This window comes from Triplophysa rosa, linkage group LG2, assembly GCF_024868665.1.
Source record: "Triplophysa rosa linkage group LG2, Trosa_1v2, whole genome shotgun sequence".
In the NCBI taxonomy this organism is placed as follows: Eukaryota; Metazoa; Chordata; class Actinopteri; order Cypriniformes; family Nemacheilidae; genus Triplophysa; species Triplophysa rosa.
The window spans coordinates 10,528,280-10,543,293 of record NC_079891.1 but is presented as its reverse complement, the minus strand read 5'-3'; the positions used below and the strand labels follow the sequence as shown (position 1 = coordinate 10,543,293).

The window sequence follows — 15,014 nt, the reverse complement described above, 5'->3', positions numbered from 1 at the left end:
GTTCAACAATTTAGTAGTGTAGACTTAAGCTGATGGTAGTATTCTTTCCTCTGCTACTGAGAAATAGATGCTGTCATGTATGTTTTTTATTCTTCAGAGTTTTAGATGCCTTCCAACCAGTGTACTGCATGGAGCTCCGTCACAGGTTTTCCATCATCACTTCAACTAGGTTTGTGCAATGACAGAATCCACCACAGTAAAAGTTACGTATATGTAACGCATATGAACATTAGTAATGGATTATAAATAAATGGCCAAATGTACCTTTCTAATTACATTTCAGCTGATTTTACATATTGCATCCAACATTAATGTCCTCAAAAAATTAACACGGCCATCAAAACATATTTTTAGTGATTTAATCATTGGTTTAAATTCATTAAATTATAGCCATACAGAAAACGTATTTACTCAAAACACTAAGTACAAATACTTAGTATTTATAAAGTCATATTAGGTAAAACACCAAAGGAAACAAAAAAGATTCTTACAAAATGTCTTTTACTGTCTCAGAATTGATATCAAAAGCTTCACTAAGGATCTTTCAGCATTGATGAGCTGTCCACCCGTGTCCAACGTCACCATGAAGGAGTTACACAGGTTTGTGTCTCACCTGACACTCTTTCCTACAGCATGAAACACATTTACATCAATTGAATAAAAGTATGATTTATTTTAAGATTTTACACCGCTTGAGTACATGGTTTTAAAATCATGTGTTTAGTTCGTGCAAACTAAACCCAAACATAACGTGATGGTACTGGTAGCCACTGAAATCACTAAAAAGGCTTTTGTGAGGTAGTAAATGACCTATTTAACCCGTTACTTTCTGTCTGACACAACTTTTTTCTAGGTATTTCTGGTTCTGACCTTTCCTGGTTCTTCTCCTCTCTGATAGACAATTTTACATTTCAATTCAGTACTTTCTGTCTCTTACTGTCCCAATAAAGCAAGGCATCCCTCAGAGATCAGTTCTTGGTCCATTATTATTCATTTTCAACATACTAACCCTTGGTCAGAATCTACAACAACATGGTTTTAACTGTAATTTCTAAGCTAATGACATCCAAATTTATACTATTTGTAAGCCTGCACTAAATAAATCGTTATTTAATTTACACAGACAGATATTTTAAGTAAACAAATTTCTAAAACTAAACATTGACAAAAAGACACCAAAACTGCACTTTCACATATGTCGCATTTCCTTATGGCTTGTCTCCACTGAGAAGTACGGTTCGGTACGGTACAGTACTGAACAAAATTATTTGCATTTCCATTGTCAGAAGTTGTAAATGGTACCAAATTAGCGAACCGTACCATACCACTTTTTGGGACCCTTCGGTTAGGGTACCTAGCATTGCAGAACGTTGACTAGTTGACAAAGAATCGTCATTTGCATGTGCTACAGACGCCATTTTTCATGCAACTTTCCGGCAAACACCACGCCCATCAAGTAAGGGTACTGTTGGTTTTCCGTCCGGAACCGTACTATACTGAACTGTACCAAGCCGTACCCCTCGATGGAAACGAGCCATTAGTGTCAAAGATGCTGAGACATTCTTTGATGCATTTGTCACATCAAGTCTTGATAACTGTAATGCCTTTTTACTGGATTACCAGGCAGCTCCATTGCCAGATGGCAATATATTCAAACTCTGCTGCAAGAATAATCACCCACATCAAACAGACTATGTTTGATCTCAAGTGGTAACGGTATCCTGTTGCATTAAGTACAAAATAATACTGCTTACTTTCAAATCTTTAGATCGCTTTGCTCCTCACTATCTTTGTAACCTGCTTCTCTTTTACATACCAACTCAATCATTTCATTCCTCTGATTGTGGCTTTCTCTCTGTCCCTAGGTTTCACCTCTCCTAATGGGGGTATCTCATTCAGTGTCGTGGCACCTAAACTCTGGACTTCTTTTCCCCAGTCACTCAATATTTTTCTCTATGCAAAACTTTGTTTTCTGAATGCTTCCCTCTTATAAGTAATGTTGTGTACCTTGTCTTTGTGCTTGAATATATGCTGCTATGTGTTGAATGTTGTACTGTCTGTTATGTTTTTGCATCTGTAATGTTAAGTATCCTTAAAGGGATACTTCACCCAAAAATTTTGTCATCATTTGCTCACCTTAGAGTTGTTCCAAATCTGTATTGTTCTAATGAACACAGAGAAAGATATTTGGAAGAATGCTTATAACCAAACAGATCTTGCCTGCCATTGACTACCATAGAAAAAAATCTTTATCTTTTTTTTTGTTCTGTTGAACACAAAAGAAGACATTTTCAAGAATGTAGGACAGCAAACAGTTCTGGGTCACTTTTGACTACCATTGTATTTTTCCTACTATGGGAGTCAATGGGGGCAAAATCTGTCTGGTTATAAGCATTCTTCCAAATAACTTTCTCGGTGTTCATCACAACTATACAGATTTGGAACAACTCGAAGGTCTGTAAATGATGAAAGAATTTTCAGTTTTGGGTGAAGTATCCCGTTAAGCTATGTAAAGGCGCTAGATAATCTAATTACTGTTATTATTATTATGGGTTACAATTAAAAACCAGTTTACAATTTTTTATTTAAGATTGAAATGCTCTGATCCAGATGTTGCAACCTACCTTTGCATTAAAACGTGCACGTTACCACCCACATGAATAATAAAAGAATTCCATCATTCAACCACGTATTACCAGTTATGACTGTCAGTCCTTGTTCATCTGGTTTCAAATGCAAATGTAAAACAAGTTTTAGGGAGAGGTTTAAGGTCATTAAATAATTTGTATTCCATTGATGGTTTGAGCCAGACAGAAATTATCCAGGAGGACGGGCTCAGCATATTTGCATTTAGCAACTTAAAGGGCACTTATTATTCACCTTCTTACAAAGGTAATATAAGTATCTGGGGTCCATTGAATATGCTTGTGAAGTTTCAGCTCAAAATACACCCCAGATCATATATCGCAAACACAAATCATGTAGTCACACCGCTTTTTTATAACATCTTATACCTGACTAAAACTTGACTGATCTAACTTACATAGTTAAAATAGTTCAATCAATTTGTCTCACTGTAAAAAAAAGAATAGGTAACTACATTGTAAATGTGAAATGTGATTTTAAGAGCACCTAACACCTATCCCACCCCTTACCCTAAACCTAACCACTTGTCAACCATTAAACACAACACACAAGTAAAATTACAGTCACATATATGTATTCCATAAAATGAACAAAACTGTATAAACGTATTACAAACAAGTCGCTTTGCAAACCTTCTGAAATGAAGCCATACAATAACTTAGTTCAAGGAACTCCGGGAACGGACATCAACGCATCTTTTTTAATATTATTATTATTTTACGAACATCAACACATCTGTAAACTAGCCAGAACATTACAATGACGAAATCGGTAACGAGAGCCAATAGCATTTCACACTCAACGCTGACGCAATGACGCTGTCTGTCATGAGACAGACGAAAGCCAATGATATTTAACTATTAAAGCTGACGTAACTTGGCGCCAGATTTGAAAATTTGGAAACACAGCAGAAACCAGAAGACAGCAGATGGGAATCGCTTTTGCGTCTGTTCCTCATATAAATCAATGGTTTCACCTCGGTACACTTGGAATATTTGTATGTAAAACGTACAAATATTCCAAGCAAGTAACACAAGCAACTATCGCCTACCGTCATTAAAAATTTACATTTTGGGATATTATTTTGCAATTTAGACATATTTTAGCATTTTAACTGCTTTGTATCTGTATCGTGCTGTTATTTAATAATATGTTGTGTTACTTGCTCAAAAGGCCTGAACATCTGTGTATGTGGAATGTAAATATAGTTATCACAACATTTTGAAATTAAAATAAAACCACAAAATAATACCCCAAAATGTACATTTTTAATGATGGTAGGCGATAGTCTTGCGTACTGCCGGGAATGGCGCTAATTTAGTCAACGTTTGTCGTATTTGAGGAAGGGACAAACGACATGCGTATGTCATATGGGATGGAGGATGTTGCATTAAAATGTCATTAAGTGTTAATACTCTGTCAAATGTTTTTATAACAGTGTCATGAATACTTTTCTTGACGTTAACTACAGTTGTACGAATTAACATGTTTATGACAGATTTATGACAGGTTATGTTGTCTTGGATATGTCAAGTTGTCATGACAAAGACACTGACAGGTTATGATGTATTGCTTTATGTCAAGTTGTCATAACAAAGACAACTCAAACAATGTCATCTTTGCATTAAAAATGACATAAATCAGCGAATGACACTTAATGACAGTTGTCATGAACATGCATAAAATCTCCTTTATATTCATGACATGTGTCGTGTCATGATTATGAAGGTGTCATGTCAGTCTTATGAACACCCCTTCAAATAAAGTGTTACCATGAAATTTTGGTAGGCTGGTTTTCACATTGAGATTATCTTAAATAATATTAAATTGTACTACAGGTTTTTATGGTATATGCTTTTTGTGACAGTTGTGATAAGTGATAGTTGGTACATTTGACCAGTTGTCATACTTAAGTTACAATATACACCGTGTGCACAATTATTAGGCAAGTTGTATTTTTGAGGATAAATTGAACAACTACAGTGCTCTTGGTCGATCCAAAATGTAAATACCCTTACACCTGAGTATTTAAGGAAGTAAAAGTTAGGTTTTGGCTGTTTTAGGAGAATATTTATGTGTGCACAATTATTGGGCAACTATTTTTATCTTTTAAAGTGAGAATAAACAACTCAATTTACAAATAAACATTTCTGACATACAAAAAAAATCAATGACCAATATAGCCACCCTTCTTTTCAATAACAGTCATAAGCCTTCCATTCATGGATTCTGTCAGTTTCTTGATCTGTTGACAATCAACTTTTTGTGCAGCAGAAACCACAGCCTTCCAGACACTGTTCAGAGAGGTGTACTGTTTTCCTTCTGCATAAATATCCTGTTTAAGCCCACAAGTTCTCATTAGGGTTTAGATCAAGCGAGGAAGGGGGCCATGTCATTATTCTTTCATCTTTAAGGCCTTTCCTGGCTAGCCATGCAATGGAGTACTTCGATGCATGCGATGGAGCATTCCCCTAAAAATCATGGTCTTCTTGAAAGATACAGACTTTTTCCTATACCACTGCTTGAAGAAACTGGCAGTAGAGGTTTGGGCAGAGGTGGGTAGTAACGCGCTACATTTACTTCGTTACATTTACTTGAGTAACATTTTGGAAAATATGTACTTTTTAAGTAAAACTAAAAGTGTGAACTTTTACTCTTACTTGAGTAAATTTCTAATAGAAAATCTGTACTTTTACTTCGTTACATAACTTACATTGCGTGACGTTCCTTCGTTCCTTCATTTTAAAATATGCTTTTTAAAACGCGTTGTTTATTTCAAGGTCGTCGTCTCTTCTTACGGGCATTCCCGAGTGATCGATTCTTTTGAGTCGATTCTTTTGAAAGCATTAATTGAACAATGGGCAAAACCATTTGAATAGGCTAATGAATCAGTTCAAATGATTTGTTCAGTTCGCAGCACGATCTGAATCATCTGAAGCAGGATTACTCACTCCTCGTAGCGCGAAATTTAAGAACACGAAGAGCGTTGGATGAAGTGGATATTAATCTATATCTATACAATCAAAACTGCAAATGTGTCATATTGTTTGCCAGCAATGATAAATAACCGCCATTTGCGCGCACCCGCGCGACCTGTTCGTCAGACACAGCAACATGCGCGTTACCTGTCAGACACAGAGACGTGGGCTTGCAGAAATATACATTTGAAGAACAGAAGATAGAAAACTTGTTGATGGGCGTGTGGCTCACTGTTTACTGTTTGTTTACAAGTAAGAGCGTTTCACAACACACACGTGACACAGCATGAGAAAACACGAGCTTTGTTCAAAAATGTGTATTTCATTTAAGAGAGCAATGCAGATGTTCTAGATCATTTTAGGAAATGCTCTTGAGTTTAGTTAATGCTTTAGTTTGACATGGTCTATTATTCTAAATAAGTTGTGTAAACTACATTGACATCAGGACTAGATGAAATTTACAGAAGTGCTTGTCTCTTCTGTGTTTGTCTATTCTTTAGTCTCTCTAGTATATTGCAAAGATATCTTCTTATGATAATTAAAAATATTGATTAAAATGTAATATTAAAATATTGGCGTTAATATTAATTTTATGTAGTAGGCCTATATAATCAGATACAATTAAGTAACTAAGTAACTAGCTACTTGAGTAGTTTTTTCATTGCATACTTTTTTACTTTTACTCAAGTAATTTTTAAACTAGTGACTTTTACTTTTACTTGAGTAACAATTTCTCTAGTTACTTGTACTTTTACTTGAGTAAAGATTTTGGCTACTCTACCCACCTCTGGGTTTGGGAGTTATTTTGAGTCCATCTTCAACCCGAAAAGGTCTAACTAGCTCATCTTTAGTAATACCAGCCCATACCAGTACCCCACCTCCACCTTGCTGGCGTCTGAGTCTAAGTGGAGCTTTGTGTCTGTTACTGATCCAGCCATGGGCCCATCCATCTGGTCCGTCAAGAGTCACTCTTGTCTCATCAGTCCATAAAACCTTTGAAAACTCTGTCTTCAGATATTTCTTGGCCCAGTCTTTATGTTTCAACTTATGTTTCTTGTTCAATGGTGGTCGGTTTTCAGCCTACCTTACCTTGGCCATGTCTCTGAGTACTGAACACCTTGTACTTCTAGGCACTCCAGGTAGGTTGAAGTTCTGGAATATGACAGCACTGAAGGATAATGGGTAGCTTCGCGTTTGATTCTTCTCAAATCTTTGGCAGTTCATTTGCGTCTTTTCTTCTCAACACGTTTCTTGGACCCTGTTGACTATTTGCAACAAAATGTTTGATGTGGGTTTTACACAATGTTTGTCTGTGATATCTTAGCCATTTCAAGGGTGCTGCATCCCTCTGAAAGACTTTTTACAATTTTTGACTTTTCAGAGTTAGTTAAATCTCTTTTTTGGCCCATTTTGCCTGAGGAAAAGAACCTTGCTATATGGTGTTGATCTCCTTACGCCACAATCTCCCTCATTACACAAATACATATCACCTGGTTTGCTTAAATCCAATAAGCATTCAAGTTTATACAGCTTGGAGTTGGAAAATATGCATAAAAATGATGATATGGTCAAAATACTCACTTGCCTAAAAATTCTGCACACAGTGTATACATTAGAATATGCAATATGCAGGCACTGCAGCTCCCCCTTGTGTCTTCTGTAGAGATATGCAATAATTGCGATGATCTGATCAAACAATCACCATGAGAGGATTATTTAATAACCATGACAGCCCTAGCTAAGACAAGTAACAACAATTAATAAAATTGTTGGATCATTTACAACACTAGTTTGTTAAACAATACAATATGAAAGTAATACACTAATTCTATTTAAAAAATGAATATGAATTTTCTCTTGCTCTTTTCGACTGCATTTACAGAGTCAGACTGCATTCCTGTTGTAACGCAACAGGTGTTTTATACTTGACAAAGCAGAACACAGCTGTCAATGAGGGAATTCCCTTTGAAGTTAACTCAAAACGGAGCTACCAAATAAATGCTGCAATTCATGACATGCTGCCTGAGGTATGTGTGTGACAACTTCATCTGTTTATAAAGGTAAATACAGTATTATAAAAGAACAATAAAGTAAAATAAGACATGTTTTATTAAAAAACATGCTGCAACTTTCATTTCTTAACTTTAGGTGCCTCTTAAACGACTGATGTTAAAAAATGGCTCATTAACATTTGACACACATGTTAGACAGCGCTGCCCACATTCAGTCGTCCACAACAGCTATTTGTTTGTGCTATAGGCAAAATATCAGATATTTACAATCTGTTCACAATGATTTTGCTGGTCATATACAGGTGCTGGTCATATAATTAGAATATTCTAATTATATGACCAGCACCTGTAAAGAATAAAATATTTTGTAATTGTGTGATCAACTGATTCAATGTCTTTTGATGAACAAAATAGGTTTTAAAGCGCTGGCAGATCATATATCTTGAAGCCTGAAGTGTATAGTTGTAAAACACAACTTGAAGGTTGAAGATCTGTTAATTTTTTTTGGTAACACTTTACTTAAAGCCTTTCGGTACAATGCATGATAAAGGGTTATTAAAGGATATGATGCATGATAATTGTTCAGAATGTGTGTTGTAAAGAATTATAACCAAAATGAAAAGTGTAAGAATGAATTGATAAGTGTTATAATGTATTAACTCTAACTGTAGTTACAATTATTCATAAGACATTCATTACAATGCATTATAAGGTGCATTACAAGGACTAATTAATACATTAAAACTACTTTTATAATGCATTATACATATATGCTTTGAGTAAAGTGTTAGCACTTTTTCTTTAAAGGAGTTTCCCTGGAGTAAGCGTTCTCTCGGTCATTGTGCTGTGGTGGGCAGTGGAGGGATTCTGAAGAACAGTAGTTGTGGAAGAGAGATTGACAGTGCAGACTATGTCATCAGGTAAAAAAATCCCATGATGCCACATTATTGTCTATGCTGTGCAAATCCCCGCCCACCATATAGAAAATAGCAGTTCTTAAATGTAAAGAACAGCCTGAGGTTTAAGTCACTATTTGTATAAGGTATAGAACATATTTCATAACCAGATGTTTGAATAGAAGGAAATCTTTACATTCGTTGGTCACAGCATGCTTTTAGTCCGGCCCGTAGCCGGGGGAGGGGTTCGGGTGGTTTGAACGAGCCACCCCTCACTGTCAAAGGTCCAGAATTTAAGTCAGTTTTTTTTTTATTTAATGTAATGAAAATGTGTCCTTTTAAATAACAACTGGCAATAATTAGGATCATAGGCGTCGGAAGCAAAAAAAATGTGAGTGTAAAAACGACACTATTTTATCAGCAGCTTCAGTGGTGCTCAATGTGAGTAAGATTAAGTTATTAGTTTACCAGTGGTCACCAACCCTGTTCCTGGAGATCGACCGTCCTGCAGACTGCAGCTCCAACCCTGCTTCAGCACACCTGTCTGTAATTATCAAGCAAACCTGAACACCTCGATTAGATAGTTCAGGTGTGTTTGATTGGGGTTGGAGCTGAAATCTTCAGGACAGTCGATCTCCAGGAGCAGGGTTGGTGACCACTGGTTTAGATGCTATCAACCAATTTCGAATCCGCCTTTCGCCAGACTAACTCTTCTACATTTTCACATCACATATCATATCGTACAGGCATTTATTTTTCAACAAAATGAAGTAAATATTTGAAAAATGGCTTACAGGTGTTTAATAATAAATGTATGGTAAGGTTAGGGCTAATAGGGAGGTCTTTTGTCCCAATTAGTTGGCATCCATGTAATAATTTGGTAACACTTTACAATAAGTGGGGAGCTGCGTATGGGAACATTTTCGTAGGACCAGTTAGTCATTTTGGAAAACCACTAAGCACAGTATCAATCCCTAAGTGTAAGTTTATCATTTGTTAACTTTATTATTGATTTTATTTATTAAAGTTGAATTATTTAAAGCATTTATTGGTAATATTAGGTATAATCATTAACACCCCACCACAGACCTCACTAATTTTCAAACCCTGGCTACGGCCATGAAAAGGCTTGTCTCGTGTAGCCAGACCTTCATACTGAAGGTCTGAAACTTATCGCCGCTTTCTTTGGCCAAGGTCCGCCCAAGAGGCCATGTGACTCACAGGTAAAGCAACCAATCACGTTTCGCTTTGTGCCGTGTCATTTTTAGAGGCGTGGAAACGACTCCGCAGTATCAGACCGGTGTATATTCAGCGAACGTGTAAAAAGTTAACAGCAACAAAATGATACGTTTATGCCGTGAACCTCGCATACTTTTAAGAATTAAGCGTTTAGTCGATCGCGATGAATTCTTATAGCAACCGTTGTAAACCTCTCCTGGAAATCCTGTGAAATTCAACCAATCAGATGACGACTTCGAATGTGCTGAAGTGTTTCCAGAAAAGTGTGCCTTATGCATCAGACGTTTAGCCAACGGTCCGTGGGCGTGACGTCTGAGGCTGAGTCTATGAAAGTGCTAACCTTAGCTAATACTGGAGTCATGAGGATTCATGTGTTAAAACTGCCCAGGTTAACTACATGTTAGTGCATGTTTGTTAGTTAATGTATTAATTAACACCTGAAAGTAAAACTTACCAAATGGACCCTTAATAAAAACAAGGTCCCTGAGTAGCTGGATTCGTAGTGGTCCTCCGATTACACATTATAACATTTGTATGGAGAGTGGGGTATTCACATAAACAGTGGAGTTCGAGTACACAAGTATTTGAACCTCATAATTACATAATAAATATGGGGGAAACAACAAAAATTTTCGACTTTTTGTGAAAAAGAACCGCCCCTTCCACAAGGCTGGCTACGGTCCTGACAGTGTATTAGAAAAGAGCCAAGTGAACCTTTTTGAAAACCTCTTTTGTGTTCCAAAGTCAAATGTATTTGAATGTGAGTAAATAATTTGGGACTAACTTTAGTACAGATTTATTTAATAAGACCCATTCTTTTAACTTCTGTCTTTCCCTGTATACTGTATATCATCTTTGTCTTTTTTTCTGTTTTTGCAGGTTTAACATGCCTCCTGTTAATGACAGTGATGTTGGGTTAAAAACTGATCTGCTCACTGTTAATCCCAGTCAATTGAAACGGTGAGAATCCAATCACACTCTTTTTTAGAATATATGATATATAATTAATGCAATAATAAATTATACCAGTTTTTATATGCTGAAATACTGTTTTTGTCTGCTACATCATATGAAGGCTTTTATTAGCAAATTTTGAGCATAGCAAACAGTTAGTTAATTTGGCCTGTTTTCTTTTCTTTGAAAAATATAGAATATTGTTTAAGAGAATCTTTGAATATTTCTCTTGTGTGTATCTCTACAGCTTTGGGAACATGAAAGTTAATCCAGATCCATTAGTGCAGCGTGTGAGTTTGTACGGAAACTCATCAATCATCGTACCAGCCTTTGCATTTTCAGCTTACACTCAAGTAGCCATCAACACACTCAAAGTGCTCCGGCCGATCAGACCTCACCAGCGAGTCGTCTTCTTTTCGCCAAGCTACCTTAAGAAATTGGCTGGTCTCTGGAAGGGGCGTGGCTTGAAAGTGTTCCGCCTCTCCACAGGTTTTATGTTAATTAATGTGGCACTAGAGCTGTGCGATCACGTGCACGTTTATGGATTTTGGCCATTTGGGATCAATCTGCAACAGCAAGAGGTTCCACATCATTATTTCGACAATGTAGGACCCAAACGTGGTTTTCACTCCATGCCAAAAGAGTTTCTCAACTTACTGCAGTTCCACAGCCAGGGGGCGCTAACACTGCACCTACAGCCCTGCTCATAACTAAAAGATCTTGGGCCTGATGTATAAATGAGGCGTACACACAAAATGGGAATAGAACTGTGCGTACGCTGTTTTCCACGAACGTATCCGGATTTATTTAAAAAAATCTTAGGGTAAATATGCACGCACCATACGGATGCTCTTGACTGTGCGTACGCACTCTTATTCCTGAAGTGAAAAGTAAACAAGGATTGTAAGATCCGCTTTCATTTTGATATACACAGTTACATTAAATATCCCACTCTTAAAGTAAACACTTAAGACATTAAGCAGAAGTTACAAAAATGATAAAAATTTAGACATATTTATAGTGGATGTGCTTGATCACTTTCTGGCATGCTATGTTTTAATGACAGAACGGCATGTTATAGGTGCACAATGTCTCAGGTTACGAGAAAATATAAATATTTAGCGTGAACAATGATCAATGATGCGCACGTGTGAAGGCATTTCAATAACATTATCAAAAATACCACTGTATTTGAAGAATAGGCAACAATTTACAGAAAACGGTAAAAATTGCACGTTTCCTTTTTAGAATACGCCGACAATTGTGGGTTACATCGTTGTATCTGTTTTCACTAAAATAGCTAAAAGATGTTCACCTTATCAGCAAAACTGGATAAATCTAATTTGATTTGTATTTTTTTAAACAATGAAATAATATTTGGCCAGTGGAAAAGAATGAGATTACTATTCTAAAATCTTTATCTGAGAACTATTAAACATGCAGTTTTATGGATATTTTGATATATTTATTCTAAAACAGCAATGATACTGGATGATTTTTAGCCATGTAATATGTATGGCACAAATGCCATTTATAGGCTAATCCGTATCTCATATTTTCTTAATGTACCTTTGACGGTGTTAAACATTGTGTCGCGTGGGTTGGATTATGCATGAAAAATATATGCAGATGAGGTTATGCGTAGTAAAACAGGGAGGGGAGGAGACGGGATGGAAATGCATGTACGCACAATCTTTCTCTGCCTGGGATTTACAAAGGGATTTTTGCGCAGGTTCTGGCGTATGCATGGTTTTATAAATCTGAAAACATTGCTTTTGTGCGTACGTACACTTTTAGGGTGAAATCTAAGGTGAGTTTTATACATGAGGCCTCTTGTGCGTGTTGTTTATCTGATTGTATGTGTTGGTTGGGCAAAACGGAATGCTTTTGTTTACTTATGTCCTCTTTTGTTATTTAAAAAAGTATTTAAATATTTTCTATTTTGAATTAAATTAAAACATTTTGAAAATAGATATTAAAAAAATGAAACTTCTGGTGCTTACTGTTCTTATCTTTGCTTACTGTATCTTTATTGTGAAGTATTTTGGCTAAATTTTATAGTGAACATCTGATATTTAATATACATCTGACAGTCCTATGGAGGACTAAACCTGCAAAAATTATAAATAAATAAATGTATAAATAAATAAATACATAAACGAATAAATGTAATAATATGAAAATAAATAAAGGAATGAATGGTTTGATAAAACAAAATAATTCGTTTTAGCTATTATTGATCTTAGCTTTAACTTTTTTTTATTTTTTAAATTGATTTATTATTTTTTGTGTCCTTTTTTAAATTATTTATTATTATTATTATTATTATTTATTTTTAGATTATTTTATTTATCATTTCCTTTTATTTTTACATTTATTTATTTACACGTTTATTTATTTTTATATTTATTTATTATCGCATTTATTTATTTCCACTTTTATTTATTTATTCTTGAATTTATTCTTACTTTTCTGTGTCTTGTATGATAATTAGACGGGTTGGTCTTGCCTACTATTGGTTCAGCGTAGATTGATGCGTCGATTACTCTTGACTTGTTTTGGACTACGTCACGTCACTCACTGATCGCTTGCTTCGTGTATAACTATGGGTGCGTTTATATTTGGCATTAACAAAATAATTCGTTAGATCTGTATGTTGTCCACATACACATTGAAAAGACAAGTGTAAACGCGCTTCTGATCGGAATGTCATCCGATCAGAGTGCCCTGATCCAGAGGTAGTCGAGGACGCATTGTGATCGGATCTCAGTGTAATGTAAACGCAATCCAGACAGTTTATATACATTTACCGGGACAATTTCACAGAAAACCCCGCCCGGTATCATTATTCTCTCGTCTGTCCGAAACCTCTCAGACTGCGGAGCAGCTGACAAATGCAGCAGAAAGTGTGTGTTTACTGTAGCCTATACGGCGTAATCAACTCTCCGGTTCCCCGAGGGCTGCTGCCGCTTGTGTCTCGTACGGCTCTCAGTAAATCCTTGGTGTTTCGAGTATGACGTCATCACCCAAACGTGTTTTTTCATCAATTTTAACAATCATAGTTTAGATGGTTAGAGTAAGGTTAGGGTTATGGTGTGGGTTAGGGTAAAGGTTTCGTAAGACTTGAAACACCAAAGATTTAGTCAAAACCAACAAGCCACGCCCACGGACCTGAATCGAAAGTACCGTCCCCGGAAGCCAGATTAAGCGGCAGACGGGCATCTTGAAACGGAGCTCTGAGTACACCGTATATCATTTACACACAGAAACAAGATTGTATAGTGTTGCTTATAGCTGATGTCAGTAAGCACGATATTTAGGGCGCAGACCAAAGAAACGACGCGCTGTCACTTTCAGCCGAACCAACCCAAATAGACGAGAACGATGTAAGTGGTCGCTTTTGATCATAGGAACTTCGGCCTGCGTGCGTGTGTGTGCGCGAGTGAAACCCGCCACAGCTCAAGTACAAAAGCTGTTGTTTGTCATTTTACAAACGTCCTCTGCTTATACTTTCACATATATGATCATCGTTTTAACCATGGTTTACTTCCCACCGCTGCCTCGAGTTCAACATGGTTGCGTATCAAATCTGTAACATGCTCATCCTCCCCGTTATACTAGTTGTGTGAAATCTCCCCGCACCTGTGCTATTTTTAAATTGCAGGCTTATTAAAATAATGGGCGGGAAACTATAGAGATCCGATCAGTTATCCAGATGTGGAAGCCAGTTGATGACAAGTGTAAACACGCTGTGTCCTGATTGTCTGAAGATCCGATCTGCTTGTTCGGATCACCGAGATCGCATGTTAATGCCAAATATAAACGCACCCTATGTAGTTATGGCGGTAGCTATGGCAGGCGCACAATTAGCTAGAGAGTTACGGCATTTAGCCAATGAAGTCGATAACTATGCATCAAATGACTACGTGTCATTTAGATTAGATGCGTTTATTGATGTTTTATTACAGATTGACGGCGAGATAAATGACAAAGTTCTTCCTAAGTTGTTAACCTCTTTGCAGCACATTCAACATCTGTGCGAGTCAGAGGGTGCTATGGTGGTGTTACGGTTCAACTGGTGAAAATCATAAAGCACAAAATGTAATAAGGTTTAACTACACAGATGAGCTTGTGAACCGAAGTCGCAAGCTAACGCGTTCTCAAAGTGACAGTTATAAGCAGCCTTTCGGTTAGAAAAAGCGTAAAGATTTAATGTAACATTACAATGAATTGAGACATAGTGAACTTAAGTCACAAGTTAACACGGTAGTAATGAGCATCGTTCTTTC

The 15,014-nt window shown here is 36.5% G+C and overlaps 1 protein-coding gene across 1 annotated transcript; it reads left to right on the top strand.

The window, feature by feature from the left end:
* Nucleotides 1–12,562, top strand: LOC130569279 (alpha-2,8-sialyltransferase 8E-like). The gene is made up of 6 exons (XM_057358848.1): nt 1–169; nt 514–600; nt 7,507–7,651; nt 8,444–8,556; nt 10,651–10,731; nt 10,973–12,562. The coding sequence occupies exons 1-6, from the start codon at nt 33–35 to the stop codon at nt 11,433–11,435; spliced, it is 1,026 nt and encodes a 341-aa protein (XP_057214831.1). The 5' UTR covers nt 1–32; the 3' UTR covers nt 11,436–12,562.
* The last annotated feature ends 2,452 nt before the right edge of the window (nt 12,563–15,014 follow it).